The 18,444-nt window shown below is 57.7% G+C and overlaps 2 protein-coding genes and 1 long non-coding RNA gene across 7 annotated transcripts in view; 1 reads left to right on the forward strand and 2 right to left on the reverse strand.

Moving 5' to 3' along the window:
- The window catches only part of GNB1L (G protein subunit beta 1 like), a 44,472-nt gene extending 33,706 nt beyond the window's left edge, over window positions 1–10,766 (reverse strand). For 2 of the 3 annotated variants that reach the window (XM_089894853.1, XM_022551169.2), the window contains exons 1-2: window positions 10,717–10,748; window positions 10,561–10,617 (exon numbers count right to left, since the gene is read on the reverse strand). The gene's annotated coding sequence lies outside the window, so the exon portion shown is untranslated. Of the gene's footprint in view, window positions 1–10,560; window positions 10,618–10,716 lie in introns of all 3 variants that reach the window. The other variant, XM_022551170.2, reaches the window with a different exon arrangement.
- Window positions 6,694–10,775, reverse strand: RTL10 (retrotransposon Gag like 10). Of its 3 annotated transcripts, none has more exons than XM_089894852.1 (5): window positions 10,717–10,775; window positions 10,561–10,617; window positions 7,663–9,002; window positions 7,066–7,148; window positions 6,694–6,863 (listed from the first exon to the last, which is right to left on the reverse strand). In XM_089894852.1, the coding sequence occupies exons 3-5, from the start codon at window positions 8,775–8,777 to the stop codon at window positions 6,766–6,768; spliced, it is 1,296 nt and encodes a 431-aa protein (XP_089750978.1). In that variant the 5' UTR covers window positions 8,778–9,002; window positions 10,561–10,617; window positions 10,717–10,775; the 3' UTR covers window positions 6,694–6,765. The 3 variants fall into 3 exon arrangements, with proteins under 3 accessions (XP_089750978.1, XP_089750977.1, XP_089750976.1); XM_089894851.1 differs by adding an exon at window positions 9,147–9,253 and having other exon boundaries at window positions 6,694–7,148; window positions 10,717–10,749; XM_089894850.1 differs by having other exon boundaries at window positions 6,694–7,148.
- On the forward strand, window positions 10,641–14,412 carry LOC149747594 (uncharacterized). The gene is made up of 2 exons (XR_016387578.1): window positions 10,641–10,995; window positions 14,074–14,412. It is a non-coding gene; the product is annotated as an uncharacterized LOC149747594 (long non-coding RNA).
- The last annotated feature ends 4,032 nt before the right edge of the window (window positions 14,413–18,444 follow it).

Below are 18,444 nucleotides of genomic sequence, written 5' to 3' on the forward strand. Positions count from 1 at the left end.
CAAGGTCATGCTGACAGCACGTTCCCTGGGTCTGACACGGTGCGATGGCCCTTTATCTTGGAGGTCTTGCTCCTAGAAACCCAGACCCCAGGCTGATCCCGAGAAACACACACGGCAAATCATAGCGGAGGGTACTCGCCTCAAAACTGTCTCAGGCATCACAGCCCAGAGGGGCCCAAGGGGATGTGACCAAGTGTCACATAGTCCTAGCTGAGGTCCTGGAAAAGGACACAAGAGGAAAACTAAGGAAATCGGAATAAGCTCCAGACTTGGGTGGATCGCAGTGCTCGAGGCTGTTCATCACGGACGACCATGCCATCCCCACGCACAACAGTCGCAAGGGGAGGGCACCAGCACCTTCCAGGCACAGGGCAACCACTGGGCCGCCGCCCTCCTGGCCATTTTCGAGGAGGCTATTTTTCAAATAACATATATTGAACAATATTTGGGGGCTATTTTTTCTTGACCTACAGTTAATGGTATTTGATTTACCACTAAGGTATTATGAAAACCCAGTTTCCTGCCTAGATTTTTCTGGCTTTAGATCCAATTTCTCATTCCAGTTAAGGTGACTTTAAACAGATTTAATGCCAATTTTTAAGTGCTTCTCCTATTTAAAGTGATTTCCCATCCTATTTTTGCCCTAATATAAATAGACTTAAATCCATCAATAGCGCCCGCAACACAAGGTAGTCAGTACTCAGCTAAGCAATTTACTGGTAACTTTTATCATCTTCATGCTTATTGTTACTCCCAAAGCAGAGTAGCACCAGGGAAGGGAGATGCTGACCCAGCAGTCCCCTCTCTCTCATGCGGCACGGCCATTCTAGCAGGAAAACTGAGCTGGCCGGTTCTCCAGGCCAGGAGGAACCGAGACCCAGTCCCTCTGCACCTCCCAGGCCACACCTGGACAGGCCATCCTGAGTAGGCCCCGTCGCCCTCCACCTTCCTGATCAGCTCAGACCACAGCAAGGCCCAAATCTCAGAACTGGCCCCTGGAAGTCACGTTACAGACGTGGCGGCCCCAGGGCGGTCCAGGCCAGATCACTGGGAAGCCTCCTGCTTCACAGGACATGGAGGTCTGACCACCACCCCTCCCCCATCTCTGAAATGCAGGGAGGTCCAGGGGAGTTGGCACACAGCGCGTCAGCAACAAGCCCACGACACAGGACAACCCTCTAGGTAGTTAGCCTCTTGTCATCGAGGTCCCTGTGGGTCAGCATCCTGTCCACGGTGCTGGCTCACTGGGTGAGGGCAGCCCAGTGAGTGACACCCAGGCCCCCAGAAGTGGTCCCCCAATAGTAAGGCCAAGGACACAGCCCCCTCCGAGGAGGCCGGACTGGCCCACAATGCTGTAGAGAAGCTGCGGTTCAGGGATCCAGGTGAGACAGGGGACAGCCTGCTGGGTGACAGCCCTACTCTGTTCCCTGCAGCTCGTTCCCTGGGCCAAGGAAAACGCACCAGCTGCCCTGCCTTCCTGCAGACTGCCACGCATGGGCCCAGCCCAGGGAGGACCTGGCCTCAGCACAAGCCCTGGCCCCCACCTCCCGCCCGTGCCTGCAGAGCCCCGCCCAGGCCTGGGTGCAGCGGCAGGTTTGCCCAGGGAACTCAAACTTCACAAAGAAACCATCTCTGGAGCGGGCTCTGCGTGGCCATTCGGAGTCAAAGGCATGCTTCATAGCCCTCCTGAGCCCGTGCACGGCCAGGGCCCCTTCCCCTTTGAAGCCTCTGGTGAGTGATTGAAGCGTCTCCTTTCTGAGAGGCAGATAGCACAGTGTAATCTGACTCTAAGCCCCGGGATAAAGGTAGTTTGTTTCCTCTCAGCCTTTCTGTCAACACCTCCTCAGTAATTAGCCCTAATTATTACCAAGGGCCAGCCTCCCATTCGGTTATTAAATCAGAAATAGTATCGTGGCCGGGCATCTGTCAACGCCCGGCTGGCGACCTTGGATTCACTGAATCCTCTGTCAGTATCCATGGCTTCAAAGATGCGGATCCTGGAGAGGGGTTCCGGGGAGGCAGCTCCCTGGCCCGGGGAGGGGGTGGGGAGGAGGACGGTGCCACAAGCGGCCCCGTGCTTAGCGGGCCTCAGAGCCCATTGGGGAGGCGGGAACCGGGCACCATCCCTACACTGCCTTCCCCCAACCCAGCCATGCCTGCCTCCCGGGGCCTGACGTGTCCGTGTGTGTGGGGGTGGGGGGAGACTAGGAACACCCTCATAGCCCTTCCCTGGGCCTGCCCGCCTCTGGCACAGCGTCGCCCAGAAGCCCAGGTGGTGGCCTCAGTTGCGCCCGGTTGTGCACGGCCTGAGGCTGGCAGGCCCGTGCTGGCTGTTCTGCACGTGCACGGGGAAGACTCCTGAGCCCAGCCGGCAGGAGCCCCCTGAGTCCCGACTACAGCCTACCCACCCCGCCCCCTGTGCGCAGGGCACCTCCCTGTGAGCCAGAGGGCCCACAAGCAAACTCGGGGATGGCTGTGGACATGAGTTTCAGAAGTGGAGCTGAGTGCTGTGCTCCTGAGACCCGGGGAGGACAGCCACCCACCCGTCCTGGGCCTGAGCCTCTTGTTCAATCCAAGAGAAGCAAGTCACCTGCTCCTGCAAAGCCTGGGAGGGACGCTGCTCCCTCTGGCAGGATCCACTGCTCAGGCAGCAGCAGCGCTGACCTCACATCCCTGGGGCAGCATCCCAGGCCCTTGGGCAGCTGCCAGCAATTCGTGTGAAGCCCCTTGGGAGTGTCCTTTCCAACTTGCCCCGTGTTTGGGGAAGATGGCCACGGAGGACCAGGCTCCCCCGCTGGGGTCAAGGTCCACGTGATATGATGGGTGCCTGGGCAGAGGTGAGCACAGCCCGTTCTCCCCTAAGCACCTCTGCGGCCTGACCAACACAAGGTATGAAAGGCTTCCTACAGCTGAGGGCTTGGAGGCACCAACTGGACTCCTTGGGATGGGGGGACAGGCCATCATTGCCGGGCCAGGAGGAAATGCCAGGGTGAGGAGCCACTGGTCCTGGAGCTGGAGATGGCAGGAAGGAAGGCCACTTGGGTGTTCTCAGCCGGCCTGCCTGGCACTTAGGGGCCAGGGTGGGACCGGCTAGCAATGGGTTGCCGCCCTGGTTGTTCCCGGTGAATGCACAGAAAAGCTCCATGTTTTACAGGAAGTGGGACCATTCCCAGGCACCAGCACCGGCCTCTGGGGCCGACTACCGCCAGGAGGGATGGTCCACAGGGGCCAGTTCCCCAGGGCTGACATCAGTGCCCAGATGGCCCTCCCCAGGGCCTGGGATGGGGCTGATGCCCACAGGCTGGTGCCCAGGAAGTTCCCGTGAACCCAGTCCCTCTTGGAGAGGGGCCCCTAAGCATGGTGGTGGTGAAGGGCGCTATCACTTGAGGCCTCTCGGGGGCCGATGTGGCACTCCCAGCGGCCAGCAGGTGTCCCTGCACCGTGGCTGCACTTCTGCCACCCGCACAGGCAGGTGTAAGGGCGTGGGCTCACTCCCGACCGCTGGCCCAGGCCGGCACTGCTCAGACACAGGTGGAAAGCAGCCAGGGACGTCCCTCTTCACCTTCTTACGGCCCCGCCAACAGGGAGACAGGGCACCCGGGGAGAAGGAACGGGCTGTCAAGGGCGCCCTGCAGGCCAGGAGATTCCAGAGTCACGTGAAAGGAAGAATGTTTAAACTTGGGAATATAGAGTAACATCTTCGCACCCTCTGTAGGGGTCCCAGATACAGAACTGGGCACATCCTGCTCGGGGCTGGAGCAGCTCTGCACACAGGGGCGATGTCAGAAGGATGCTCACGACAGCACTGCCCAAGACTGCAAAGATGGGAAACAAACCCATGTCGGGTGTTCTGATGGCCCAGCTGTCTCCCCCAAGTTCCCATGTTGAAGCTCCACTCCCAGCACCTCAGACGTGGTTGTGTCCAGAGGCTTCAAAGAGGGGATTAAGCTTCAATGCGGTCATATGGTGGGCCCTGATCCAATAGGACCGGTGTCCTCATAAGGGGGCGAGGACACAGACACACTGAGGGAGACCGTCAGGGGACACACAGCGAGGTGAGGGGTCTTGGGAGCAGCCAACCCTGCCAACACCTGGATCTCGGATGCCCAGGCTCCAGGACCGGGAGGAAGCACCTCCTGTCGCTTAGGCCACGCAGCCTGAGCAGGTGCGCACGGGCATCTCTCCCCACAGCCCATGTGGCCCCCCCTCATGGCTGCACAGCTGTGTCCCGTGGCTTGGCGCTGAGGGCCCCACCCACTTCGCGGGAGGGCGCAGCAGCTCCCTCAGGCCAGGTGAACGGAGGGGAGTGATGCGCACCACTAGTGGTTCACAGCGGTCCTTCCCCAGTCTCTGCGGTCATGGAGAAATGTAGCCAGTGGAGCCCTGTCGGCACGACCCGAGGGACCACAATGGATGGGGTGGCCACGATGTGGAGGTTCTGTTCCTGCAGCACAGTCGGCCCGCCCTGACCAACACAGCGCCAGCAGCCTGGTGACCGCACTCCTCGCTGCCGGACCTCCAGGCTGTTAACAAGGCGGTGACCCCCACTGGGCACTCAGCCCTACCCCGCCCCCTTGAGGACCGGTGATTCCAATGGCTCATGGTTCAGCCGAGACCATGGAGCAAGCAGCCGCCACCTGCACGCGGGCCAGGGTTCAGCGCGCCCAGAGGCCTCCTGCGGTTCCTGGCACCTAGAATGTCTGGAATCACAGCAGAAAATCTGCCCGTACCTCCCCATGGTGCTTTTGTGACTTTTTACCGTTAAATCTTTAATCCACCTGAAGCACGGCTGGCACACAGTGAGTTTCACTGTTTTCCAGACAACTGACCAGCTGCTCCAAGTCCTCTCACTGAATGATCCACTTTACCCCCATTAATTGGAAACAGCCCTGCCAGCGTGAACTAAACCCCTGTATTTATTCGGCTTTATTTACAAGTTCTCTGCTCATCCTTCCATACCAATTTCCACGTCCTTTCGTTCCTGCAGCTTTAAAAAATGTTCTGTATCTCACAGTACCTCATCCTCAACACTTCCGGTGTTAGAAGTTTTCTTGGACACGGGCGCTTTACAAACCCTCCCACAGTGCCCACCGTGTCCCAGCTTTAGAAAATGAGACCTCCGGGTATTTCCAAGGGAAGCAACGGACAGACACAATGGTCTGGAATGCACGCCCCAGCACAGCCCACCCTGAGCACATCCAGCAACCCTGCCAGGCCCAGAGCACCCTCCTCTGGGTGGGCTGCCTACGTGTGCAGAGCCAGGAATGGCCATGACCCAAGGGCCCTTCTCCTGCCACGCACAGCAGAGCCCCCTCTCCTGGCCCTCTGTGTTCCTTCTCCCCCCCAGAGGAGAGCAGCTGGGTCATCACATCTGCCCAAAGGCAGGGCACAGTGCCAGCTAAATATGGGGCAGTCACTTTGCGGAACCATAGGCGCTGCCAGTCTGGAAGGCCAGCGCCCTCCCACCCTCTCCCAACCCCAGGAATGGGTGACCTTGCCCTCACAACTGAGGCCTGCCCTCCCGTCCTTTTCTTCATGGCCAGGGCACACCAACAGAACCCATTTTCCACAGGTCATCTGTCCAGTCTCTCCCCAAAGCCCCCAGGCCTGCCGTTGCAGATGACCCTCATGAGAGGTATGCTGGACCATAACCCGAGCCTGCAGGAGCCGTCTGGGGCCCGAGGGGGAAAAGGCCCCCAGTGAGACCGGGGGTCAAAAGGGAAGATGGAAATCTTGGGCTGAGGGAACTCACTCCAGGTCCACTAACTGGAGATGGGAGAGGCAGCCTGTGCAGAGGGCTGCTGACTGGGCCACCCCCCCCAGAGGGCAGCTCTGGGGCCCCAATGTTGCTAACGACACCAGACCCATAGGTGGGCCAGGCCACAGCTGACCAGGACAGCCTGCAGGAGGAGGGCCCGGGCCTGAGCAATAGCATGGGGGCAGCAGTGTGACCAGGCTGGGCTGGAACATCCAAATTCCTCCACTGGATCAGAATCAAGGGTGCACACTTATTTCTTATCAGCTTGCTTGTTTCGCTTTGGGGCTACATCAGCTTCCCACCTACTTCTAAGACTCGCAGCTGTTTTACTTATGAGGTGTCTGTGCCGTAAAATAACTCAGAAATAAAACCACCTGAACCCAGAACATTTTCAAGCAAATTACTAATGAAGTAATCCCAACAATGTCTATTTTACTTAAAATTTACCATTTGCTTATTACTTTCCTTCTGAAAATGACTTTCTGATTGCAGTTATATTTCCACTTCTTTTTCTTTCCTATTCTCCAGGAAGGTGTTTTGTTTTCCCAATTATAGGACCCACAGGGGCCTGAAATGTTTGCCTATCTGTCCCTCGGAGCAGATGCACTGTGCCTGTCCTGTGCTGACCTGGGCTGGAGAAGCCTCCCAGTCAGCTCTGTTACTAGAAAACCCTCCCTGTGCAGAGCGGGTACTCCTTCACTCCACCCTCGGCCCTGGGGACTCACAGCCCTGGCCTGCTGCCTGCTCACTTCACCGCTGGCCTCGAAGATAGTTCTCAAGGCCACACCCCTCCCACCAAGCCTCCCACTCCCACCCATTCAGCCAGACCCTGCAAGGATCCAAGCCCCTGCCATGAACCACACCTGCAACGCTGACCGGGTGCTCGCAGCTGGGCCCAGACTCTGCTCGCACTGATGGACAAGGACTCACTCAGCCATGGATCCAACCCACGTTTAATAGCACCGACTGTGTAGCAGGGACACGAGGTTGACTGATGGAGCCCTGCCCTAGGGACTCACAGTCCATCCAGAGGCACAAGTCATTACAGCGCTGGGCGTTGAGTGCTGAAGCAGCCAAGTGCACGAGTGGGTGTGGAGGCAGGATGCTGAAGAGCAGAGGGGAGGGCAGCGCGGGCCAAAACAAGACTAGATGCTAACACTGCAGGCAAATGCCTGAAAGGGAGCTGAGACTGGCAAGGAGGCCCCCACTCCACCCTCCTGCATTAAAGCTGTCCCAGTGGGCCAGGGCTGCTGGTAAGCCCGTACGTAGGGAAGCACCCTCCTCTGCCAAGACACCCTCCCACTTACACTGAATAGTGAGAGCAGCTGCTTCCTCCATGCAGCCTTCCTTAACTTCCAGTCCAGAGGATAGGGGACACAGGGAGCAGAGGCTGGGGCAGGAGTCAAAGCAGACACCACAGGAGTTAGGTCCAAAAGGGCTGGCACAGCTGACCCAGTCCAGTCCCAGCCAGCACCGAAGGGGGTGGGTTTGGGGGGGACTAGTTACAAGGACTGTACAAACTTGATGGGGACTGATCTACGCAATTCTTTCCAACTAGCGGGAACAGGCCAGGTGAGAAGGCGCTTCCCAACAAGGTGTTGGGATGCAGCCAAGAGCCCAGTGGGAGGCAGCCTCTGGGCCACTGAGTTGGAGAATGAGGGGCACAGGGCAGAGGCCACTGTCCTGCTGTGCCCTGGGGTGGGAGTTTAAGGGGAGCTGTTTGTGCTCAGACACGGTAGACGCCAAACAAGTCCATCTCCTGCCCAGCAATGGGGCAAGTGGACAGGGCACTACCTGGTGCACCCCATCTAGAGTTAGCTGGCAATACCCCACTGTCCTGACAGGGGGGCCGTGGGGTTCCCTGGTCACGCAGACCACTTCATGACAAGGGGGCACTGCCATACCTGCCCAGGCCGTGTTCGGAATCCAGTGCTGTGGGTTGGGGCGTGGGACAGAATGGTGGCTCTCCTGGGGTGGCTGGGGTGTCCACTGCCCCCTGTGGGGTACCTAAGGATGCCTCCTGGCCTGCCTCTGTCTCAGAAACCTCCTCCTTTGTTTTCTGGGGTCCTGGACCCCCTGGGTTAGTGGGACCTGGTTTCTGGGCAGGGGGTTCAGCAGATTCTGCAACTGCAAGGACAGGTTTGGGGGCCGCCTCCCCTGGCTGGGAAGATGGCCCCATGGGACCAGGACCAGCGCTGCCTGCAGAGTTGGACAAGGCAGAAGGTTCCACAGGCCCAGAGCTGCTCTCCATGGCTAGTAGCTGCTCAGGTAGAGCATTTCTAGATGTGGAATTGGAACTAGAAACAGTGGGGGTGGCCAGAGCAGCGGGGACAGACCTGGGGGGAGTGCCCATGTTGAGGGCCAAGGCCTCTGAGAACCTAGCTAAGTACTGTCTCACCACAGGCAGCTGTGGGGCCACTGGTGGCTGGCTCGAGGCCAGAGGCAAAGAACAGGGCCCTGCAGCGTGGTACTCAGCAAAGTTGTTTGGGTTTTGAATAACTTCCTCAAGATCCTGGCAAAAAAGCTCATAGTTGTCAGGCAGGGGCAGGTCCCCATCGAGGTAGGGGGCTGCCCACGCCCGGGCTCGGCCCGTCAGGCGCCCGAGGATCTCGCAGACGCGGCTGAGGTTGTCCCGGTAGTGCTCAAAGCGGAAGGACATGTAATCGCCCAGCTGGGCCAGAAAGCGGTCCAGCAGCCAAGGGGAGCCATCGAAGGTGCCTGGGTCTGAGCCGGGCACCCAGTGGAAGTCCACCTTGAGGGGCCGCAGGCCCATGCGCATTGCTGGGGGGCCCCTCTCCGCGGGCTTACAGCCCACAGCACCACTCGCTGAGCTCTTCTGCTCCATGGTCGTGCGCACACACACAGGGTCCCCACAGCAGGGCCGCTCAATCCAGGGATCCACTAGGGGGGTGTACGCAACCCCAGGAGTGGCCCCGTCCTCCTGCCAGGGGTGTGCATTGGCGTAGTTGGCTGCCGCCCGGATGGGATTGCGAGGGCCCTGGCGCCGGCCACGAGGCATGCTGGGAGCAGACGGGAGCTGCCACGTCAACTAGAGAAAGAAGGGGGAGAGGAGGGAGGGACGGCGCCCAGAGGGTGGGCAGAAGCGGCGCGCAGACACAACGGGATAGACGGTTGCGAAGGGGTGCTCCAGGCAAGTGCTGAGCGGGGAGCTGACCACTGCGGCCTCAGAAGAGCTGAGAAGAGCTGATGGGACTGTCAGACGCAGGCCACCATCCGAGGCGATCTGTCCAAAAACAAGGTGGGAAGAGTGGGAACTAGGCCCAACCACCACCACTGGGCAGCCGACCCTGGGCCCCCACCAGGAGCTCTCCATGCAAGGGGGCCCAGAGGCCTGCCTGGGAGGTCCCAGAAAGCAGGTACACGCCACCTGGGATGTTTCAAGGGCAAGATGTGATGGCAGTGATGTCAATCCCAGGAGGCCAGATCAGGGGGCCAGATCAGATCCCCCTGGGCTTCCTTGGACGGCCTGGATGGCTGTCAAAGAATTTCAGGAGTAACAATAACAACCTTCACTGACGGCTCTAGTCATGGCCAACAATGACCCCTGATGAGGCTGACCCCGAGGCACGGTGGTGAGTAAAGTCACTCGTCTGTGGCCACACACGCCAACCAGTTAGTGACAGAGGCAGCTGACCCCACGACACATCACCACGCCATTTACAAGCTACGCTTCACAGTCCTGTGAACCGTCTCCCAGCCGCCCAAGCACTGTACTGTCAGGTGCAGAGTGTGTCATAAGATCTTTTTACATCACAGCCCCAGAAGCATGGCAAGCACTACCTGTGTGCCTTCCAGGTTTCCCCCCACCCCCACACCCGTCCTGTGTCTCCCAGACTCATGTCGCTACTCACAGTGCAGCCACCCCACCCCAAACACATCCTCCCTGCATTCCCCTCCCTGTCAACAGCCCAGAATCCGAACCCGAGTTAAATTCCACTTGCTCTGTCTACTCTCCCCACCCCAAGGTGGTCCCTGCAAAGGGCCTGGAAAACAGTGACCATCACCCCTGAGCAGCCCAAAGAAACGCAAAACAAAAAAGGAGGTGCAGTTCCCGTCGGATGCAAGGAGCCCTCCCGCAGTCCAGCCTGAGGGTAGCCACCTCCCCAGTCTCCCTGCAACACGAGGTCCACTCCTGGCCTGCACAGAGCGCTCTCTGCTTCACCCCTCCTGGCGCGATTTCCCCAACAAGCCCTCCACACACACACACACCCCGCCCCCCACTGCTCAACCGGCTCCCACCGAGGGGCGCCAGTCTGCACTCACCTTCGGGGCGGCTTCCCACGTGTTTACCTACCCCCATCTGCGGGAGCTCCTCCAAGGGGGCACGGCCTGTTGGTCTTTCCGCCCAGGACCTCCCAGGGCGGCCTGCAGCATTCGGAGCCGCCAGGGGCCCCAGCACCTGCCTCCCCAACCCCCAACACTGGTGGCGAGGCGGGGGGTGGGGGTCTTCCATCCGAAAGCCCGTCCCATCCTAACACTAAAAACACGCTAGGGCGGTAGAGACCGAAGACAGCAGGTAAATGCCGTCCAGTCCAGTTCCTCACCGAGCGCTGAAAAAAAGGTGACCACGAACCACTCCCACTCCTGCCCCCCGTGAGGGGAGGCAGCCGCTGCCGTGAGCGCCCGGGACCCCGCCCCGCCTGGCTCTCACTAATTCGGGGAGCGATGTCCCCAGCCTGTCCGGCGCCGAGGGACCCGGCCCTTCCCCGGGACAGGACAGCGTGCGCCCGCGGAGCCGAGGCCGCGCCCGGTTCAGGCGCCGCCGCACGAAGCCCACCTACCTGCGGCCACGCGGCGCCACGACGGTCCGGTTCCCTCGACAGCGAGTCCGAGCGCACCTACAAAACGGACGAGACCGGCCGCCGTGAGGCGAGGCCAGGGCCGGCGCGGACCGGGGTCGGGAAGGGACGGAAGGGCGCGGACCCCAACGCACTAACCCGACGGCCGCAGCCCGCGACCCCAGCCGCAAGCAGCGTGAGCCCCAGCACCGCCTTGTCGTGCGGCCACGCCCCCTGCGTGCGCGCGGCCGACCCCTACGTCCCCGCGCCGGCTCCCGGAACGCCCCTCGCTGGCCTCCCAGCCGCGCTGCGCCTGCGCCCTGCGTTGTGAAGCCTCGGTCGCGCAGGCGCTTCCGGGCCCTGCCAGCGGGGCAGCAGGGCGCGAGGGTTGATGGGAGGGCGCTCAGCCGGACGCCGCGCGGAGTGCCACGAGAGCAGGTGGGGCCGCGTGCGCAGGCGCAGGAAGGGCCGGGTCCGGAGGGCGGGTGGGGCCGCGTGCGCAGCCGCCGGCGGCGCGCTGCGCTGAGGAGCGGCTCGGTGCGGCGGGGTCGTGGCGCCCACCTGGCTCTAGCTGGGACTCAGGGACAGACGCGGCGACAACTGCACTGAGTGCTGAGCGTCAGGAGGGCTGTTGGGGGCCGAGGGCACCTGGGAGGGTTGGCACAGAGGGGCTTCAGCGTTTCCTGGACGGAGTGCCCGGAGAATACCCGTAGCTGGAGACCAGCAGGGGCCGGGCGCGTATGTGCGCCCAGGAGCGACGGGGCGGGGCTGGCCCCGAGGACCGTCCCCTGAGGGCCCGGTTCCCTCGCCATGGGCGGGCTGGCTCGACTCACCCCTCAAGGCTGGACCCTGAGCGGCTGCCCAGCCAGCGCCCCGGCACTGGAGGCGCCGGTGCGGGGGAGAGCTGTTGCCCTACGTGCGAGACCTCTAGCACCTCGTGCCCCGGGGCCCCCAGGTGGGGACAGGTTACCAGGGCCAAGGCGGCCGAGGTCACTGGAAGTGATGTAACACCAGCTCCCTTTCTGCCCTGGTCTAGCGACTTCTTTCATGAAACCATCTCTGAAATGTTATCTGCATTTACAGCCAAACTCACTTGCTTTGATCCTTGAAACAGAATCAGAGATTACACTGTACCTTCTCAGGGTTTGTGGGGATTTCAGCAGCCTCGCCAAAAATAATAGAGGTGGCACCCTGCCAGGAAACGCCTCCTGGAAGTGTGAATGAAACTTGTATTTTTCGGTTGTGTCTTTCCTAATTGACCTGATAATTTAAACTTCCTGCTTCAAAGGAGAGGGGGAGTTCCCGACAGAGTTCCCGACAGTTTGGCAGCTAAGGCCAACTCAGGGCAGTCAGCGGAGAGTGGGCAGCAGACTTGTGCAAAACACCCAACCACACCCACCCAACTGGGCCACACCATCAGAAAATACCTTTTTGGGTCCAAAACTTTATTTTGTTATTCAGGCCATCTTCTATGTATATATATATTTTAAATTGTGGTAAAATATACATAAAATTTATTTTAACCATTTTTAAGTCTACATTCAGTGGCACTAAGTATATTCATATTATTATGCAACCTTCACCACCAACATCTCCAGAACTTTTTCATTACCCCAAACAGAAACTCTGTCCGCATTAAACACTCCTCTTCACCACCCCTTTCCCAAGCTCCCAGTAACCTCTATTCTACTTTGTCTATATTAATTTGCCTATTCTAGGTACCTCGTATAGTTGGAATCACATATTATTTGCCATTTCACTTAGAAGAATGTTTTAAAGGTTAATCCATGGTGTGGCACCTATCAGACTTATTGTTCCTTTTTAACACAATAATATTCCTTTCTACATATATACAACATTTTGTCTATCCATTCATCTGTTGGTGGACACTTGGGTTCCTCCCATCTTTTGGCTGTTGTGACTGATGCTGCTGTGAATGTGGGTATACAAATATCTGTTTGAGTCCCTGCTTTCAATTGTTTTGGGTATGTACCTAGGAGTGGAATTGCTGGGTCATATGGTAATGCTATGTTTAACTTTTTGAGGAACTGCCAAATTTTCTACAGTGGTTGTATGAGTTTTCATTCCCGCCAGCAATGCACAAGGGTTCCAATTTCTCCACATCTTCACTAACAGGTGTTCTTTTTTTTTTTTTTTTTTTAAATAATGGCTATCTTAATGGGCGTGATGTGGTACCTTGTGGTTTTGATTTGCATTTCCCTAGTGACTAGTGATGTTCAGCATCTTTTCATGTGCTTATTGGACCTGGATGTGTGTTTGAACTGGGAGGCCCAGAGGCAGTCGTCAGGCTCTGAAGTGTTCAGGGTTGGTGTCAGGTCTGTGGCTCCCCAGAGCCAGGGCAGCAAGGAAACAGGGACACGCAGCCCAAGAGGTGACGCCAGCTGCCTGAGGACTGCCAGCCTGTTAAGCCTGCCTGTGCTGCTTGCCCCTGGACCTTCCTCAGGGCCCGTCCCTAGAGCCTGCTGGTGGACAGCAGAACCCAGAACCATTCCTGCCATTTCTTTGTTCAAATTTGCTCTGGTCACTCCTACCTTAGTTCTTGTAGTGCAAGCAATCACTCCAGCTGTCACCTAAATGTCTTCATTTCTCCCTCATTTTTGAATAATATTTCTGGGTTGGCTTTCTTTCTGAATGTAGATTTCATTCCATTTCTTCTCACCTTCATTTTTTCGATGTGCAGTCAGACACATGTAACGTGTCCTTATTCCTCCAACTGTTCTCACAGTTTCCTCTTTGTCTTTGATTTTCAAGAGCTTGACTGTGATATGCCTGCCTGCCTGGCTGTTTGTTTTTATGTTTATACTGCTTGAGATTTGTTGGGATTCTTGGATCTATAAGTTGATCCAAAATTCATGAAATTTCAGGTCATCATTTCTTCAAATTTTTTTTATGCCCCATTCTCTCTCTTTTCTCCCTCTGAAGCACGATTATATTAAACTTTATTTCTTTTTTTAAAAAATATGTATTTATTTGGCTGTGCCGGGTCTTAGTTGCGGCACGTGGGATCTTTGTTGCTGCATGCAGGATGTGCGTTGCGGCGTGCAGGCGCTTAGTTGCGGCGTGCAGGCGCTTAGTTGCGGCACGTGGGATCTAGTTCCCTGACCAGGGATCGAATCTGGACCCCCTGCACTGGGAGCTCGGAGTCTTAACCGCTGGACCACCAGGGAAGTCCCTAGACTTTCTACTGTGGTCTCTCAGATCCATATTACCTCTATTGTTACTCTCTATTCTTTTGATGGGACAATTCTTATTTATTTGTCTTCAAGATCATTGACCCTTTCTTTTGCCATCTCCAAACTGTTCTTAAAATCCGTTAAAGTCCATCAAGTTACATTTTCATTTATTGTTATACTTTTCAGTTTTAGAATTTCTATTTGGTTCTCTTTGACCATTTCCATTTCTCTGCTAAAATTCTCTGTGGTCATTCATTATGGCCAATTTTTCCCTTGAGGACTTACATATATTTATAAAAGCTGTTTTAAAATTTAATTCCAGGGACTCCCCTGGAATCCGCCTGCCAATGCAGCAGACACAGATTCGAGCCCTGGTCTGGGAAGATCCCACATGCTGCGATGCAACTAAGCCCATGCGCCACAGCTACGGAGCCTGCACTCTAGAGCCTGTGAGCCACAATCACTGAGCCCGCATGCCACAACTACTGAAGCCCACACGCCTAGAGCCCATGCTCCACAACAAGAGAAGCCACCTCAATAAGAAGCCCACACACCGCAACAAAGAGTAGCCCCTGCTCTGCAATTAGAGAAAACCCGCGCACAGCAACAAAGACCCAATGCAGCCAAAAATAAATAAATAAATAAATTTATTTTTAAAAAATTTAATTCCAACATCTGGATCATCTTGGGGCTGGTTTCTAGGAACTGCTTTCTCCTCCTGGCTAGGAATCATATTTCCACGTTCCTCACACATCTAGTCATTTTTAGCTGCGTTCTGGACACTGATGGCATTTTGCAGAGCCTTTGGAGTCTGTTATCTTCTGAAGTGTGTTGGCCTTTGTTTCATCAGGCCTTCCACTTTGAACTTTTGGAGGCATGGTTTTATTTTTGTGAGGGTGGATCTGTTGCAGTTTTGCCTTTAGTCCTACACAAACCCGTTAGTCTTGGAACCTAATTTTTTCTCACAAGGTGTGGACTTGCTGTGGTTTCAGGGGAAAGCCCACAGTACTTGCACAGCCCCTGTGACTTGGTGGGACTTGAGATCCAAACTGTCTGTCCCCCTGCAGTGGATGATCACTGAAATCTCTGCTCTCTCCTCCTTGAGTCTCGCTCCCACACGAGCAGTTCAGTCATCAACCAAGGATCTGACGGGAGTTTACATGCAGGTTTTCAGGGATTTTCTCCCTCATTTCCAGATGCTCTGGCTGACCCCAGCTGTTCTCTGGCACCTCAAGCCAACAGGACTACAGCTTCCTGTTCCCATTCTGGTCACTGGTGCCCTGCCCTAGGGAGGGCCCTCAGGGGAAAAGCATATACACGCGAATCTCACTCAGTACATTTCTTTTTCCAGTGGCTGGATTCCCTCTAGTTTTTTATTGCTTTTGGTTGATCTTCAGTGCCTTCAGACAGTATCTTTTCTATTTTGTGTGGAGTTGATCACTTTTATTTGCGAAAAAGTTAGCTTTATACAAGCTGCTCAGACACCACCCAGACCAGCCCCTCTGCCCCCTGTACATCTGTCTCCAATAGCACCAATCCAGCTATGCCTGCCTGTATTAAGACACACAGCACCTAGTGGAACACTTGGAGCAGACCTGGCCTCCTGCTCCCCTGTGTGGCCCTGGCACATGAGAGCTGGAGGAGGAAAGCTGCAGGAAGTCAGGTCAGCTCTGAGCTGCACCCCTTTCCACGGACACACGGTGTGTGGAGCTCAGACCTTGCAAAGCAGGCTCCTCAGACCTGTCAGGATGGAAAACACAACGTAAAGGCTTCACGCCCAGGTTCATCAACAGCTGTGCCTCGAGCACCTACTACACACCAGGCACCATGCTGGGGACAGAGACACGAGGAAGGGAGGCTCCTTTAGGGCAAGAGAGAAACACCATTCCAGGAAGGCTTCCTGGAGGGAGAGCCTTGCACTGAATCATAACCAAGGAGGGGGGCTGGCCAGGCAGAAGGTGGAGGCACAGCCTGGCAAAGGCTTAAGGGCCAGGCGAGTGCCGTGGGGGAAGTGACCCCACTCTCTGCCTCCCCGCGGCAGGACCTGGTCCTCGCAGCCCTGTAGGGCAGGTGGGGAGGGCCTCCCGGTGCAGTTCCTCGCCCGGTGTGCCCAGGCATGCACCTCTGGGAGGAGGCAGGCGCCGGGCGGGCCTCTGACCTGCAGAGAACGGCTGATGTGAACAACACTCCACTTGTACAATGTCTCCCCTTTGAAAACCAGATACTCCCTGAGCTATGGAAACCCAACCGCTTGCTGAGCGTCAGGACGTTATTATTATAATCACCCGGCCCAGTTCCAGCCACCGGGGCAGGACAATGCGCCTTTGAGGCCGCAGAGGGCTCGCCTCCCATCCACCCTCTCCCACAGGCAGGGGCCTGGCTGCACCTTCATGCCCCACGGGGCACCTGGGGGTCTGGGCATCAGTCTTCTCACTTGTCAGGTGGGGGCCCAAAGAAGACACGTCCAGATGTTGCTTCGATTGCCTCCTGTTCTGTCCCACATCTTGACCCTGGTAGCTCAGGAGCCACTTACATCTGCTTTGGGGGAACTTATGGGTATGAAAATTCTTCAAAGATACTAAGACCATCAGGGGCCATTAGCCATTCTTGCCATCATGGGCTGCATGCTTCGATAACCTAATTATGAAAAGGGGGCCTGTGGGGGGCCGTGCCCAGTGCCTGGAGCCCTGGCCGGGTCAGTGGCTGGCGGCCAGGCAGGGAGCTGGGCCCTGCAGGCTCCTGACCCCCAGCTGCTACGTAACAAGGCCACAGTGCCTGTTGCTCATGGTTCTACTTTATTCCCAAGCTTTTGGTGTTACTTGATCATCAGATTTATGCCATAAAGATCCCAAATTTATTAGGGAAAAAAAACCCCAACAAACTTAATTTCATGGAACTGCAGGCTGGATCACTGTCCCATGAAACCCTAGAGGCCAGAATCTCAAGGCTTTAGCCAGGCCTGCCTCTCCTGTTTGCTTCTGCTGTCGCCGCTGGGCAGCCCGGGGGCAAGGCTGGAGCAGGACCAGCCAGGCAGTGAGGGCTCGGTGGTTCCTGAGCTCACCTGCATTCGTCAGGATTGGGTGTTCACCCTGTGGGTGCCCTGTCCCCAGTGGGGGTCAGCTCCAAACAACAGGCACGCAGAGGGAGGTGGTCCTCCTGCTGCCCACTTGGACGGTGCTGGTATGGCTGCTGGGACCCGGGCTTGGGTTTCAGGATTAGGGACACCCGAGCACCATAAGCCACGTTTGGCTGGGATTAGGCGGGCTCAGCTCTAAGATGCTCTGCTGGCCCTGGGAAGGCACAGGTGCTTGGCTGGGGCCCAGGACGTGCAGGGTTCCCAGAGCCCTCGGGGCAGGCCCAGAAACCCGAGAGATCTCCAGGAGCTGGGCCGCAGGGAGGGCCGGCCAATGGGGAGGAGTGGGCCTGGGGAGAGCAAACGGGGAGAGCGGGGGTCTGCCTCAGGGCAGACTAGGCTGTGCTTCCCCCCACAGACATCAGACCCAGGTCTGAAGGCCACAGCCCACCTGTCCTGAGGCGGAGCTCCTGCAGACCAAGAAGCAGCATCTATAAAACAGTCTTCTCCCTCCCAGTGTTGCCCAAAAGATCCGGTGTGTCAGCAGGAGCGGGTCTCCAGCCGGACCCTGGCTACTCGGGGCGGACAACCCAGCTACTGTCCCCAGGCACCATGGCACCAGCCCAAGGGGGTGCCATCTGTGGCCATCGGGATCAGGCATCACTTCCACCAAAGATGCTTCCCGACAGGACTGGGCCAGCAGAGGGATGTGCTGTGGGACCTTGGCACTACAGCAGAGACAGGGCAGGGGACACTCGTGGGGCTGTTTGTGATGTGGCCACCTCGGGCCCAGGCACCCTGCTGGGCTTGTTCGCCCCGGGGGTGTGTGGGGGCATCTCCCAACCTGTTTCTGGCAGTGGCTGGCCCACAGCGTCCCCCCACGTGCACCTGGACTAGGACCCAAGGGTGGACCGAGCAGGACCGGTGGGCGCTGACCAGAAAGGAGGTGGGCAGTGGAGGTCAGGGCAGGCTTGGTCAAGCTGGGCAGGAAGAGGCCATGGCTCAGGTGAGGGCAGCCAGGGGCCCTGGGCTCCCAGAGGGGCTCAGGGATGAGTGGGGGCAGCCTGGGGCTCTTGGTGGCCTGGCCCAGGCCCGGCCAGCACGGAGGAGCCTCTCATGGTGGACTCGTAAGAACCAGATGCTTCCGTGAGTGATGTGAGTGTGGGTCACTGAGGCCTCACTGTGGGGGGTGCCCTGACTGGGGTGGGCCGGGCGCCCAGAGCCTGAACAGGGTCCACAGGGCTCAGTCGTTCAGCCTGGTGGCCCTGGGCCTCTGGACAAGCGCACTGCCCAGCCTACTCACGGCGTCCCTCTCGCAGGGCCCTGGGCCACCTGCACCGCGGCAGCTCCTGGAGGCTCAGCGTCAGGCAGTGAGCGGCGGGTGAGGGTCTTGGGCCCAGCACTGGGGCCTGCTTCAGGCCAGGACACCAGCCACGTCTCTGAGCTGTTGCCTGGCTTGTGGCCACAGGACAGATGCCCCGACCTATGGGCACCACCTGACAATGGCTGTTTCTCACAGGGCAACTCCGCCTGGAGGACCCCTGGCTGGACCTGGCGGTCACCTACTCAGCCAGGCCTGCCACCGCGTGAAACTATGGCTGAGGCACGTGTGGGGTGGGT

The sequence above is a fragment of the Delphinapterus leucas genome, chromosome 14, assembly GCF_059928025.1.
Source record: "Delphinapterus leucas isolate spDelLeu-1000000601 "Yukka" chromosome 14, BTC_Dleu_Yukka2, whole genome shotgun sequence".
Classification (NCBI taxonomy): Eukaryota; Metazoa; Chordata; class Mammalia; order Artiodactyla; family Monodontidae; genus Delphinapterus; species Delphinapterus leucas.

Coding starts and splice junctions, on each gene's coding strand:
- RTL10 (XM_089894850.1), bottom strand. CDS start 8,777: ATGCCTCGTGGCCGGCGCCAGGGCCCTCGCAATCCCATCCGGGCGGCA. Junction 7,149..7,662: donor TCCGAACACGGCCTGGGCAG/GTATGGCAGTGC, acceptor CTCCTGCCCCAG/CCTCTGCTCCCTGTGTCCCC.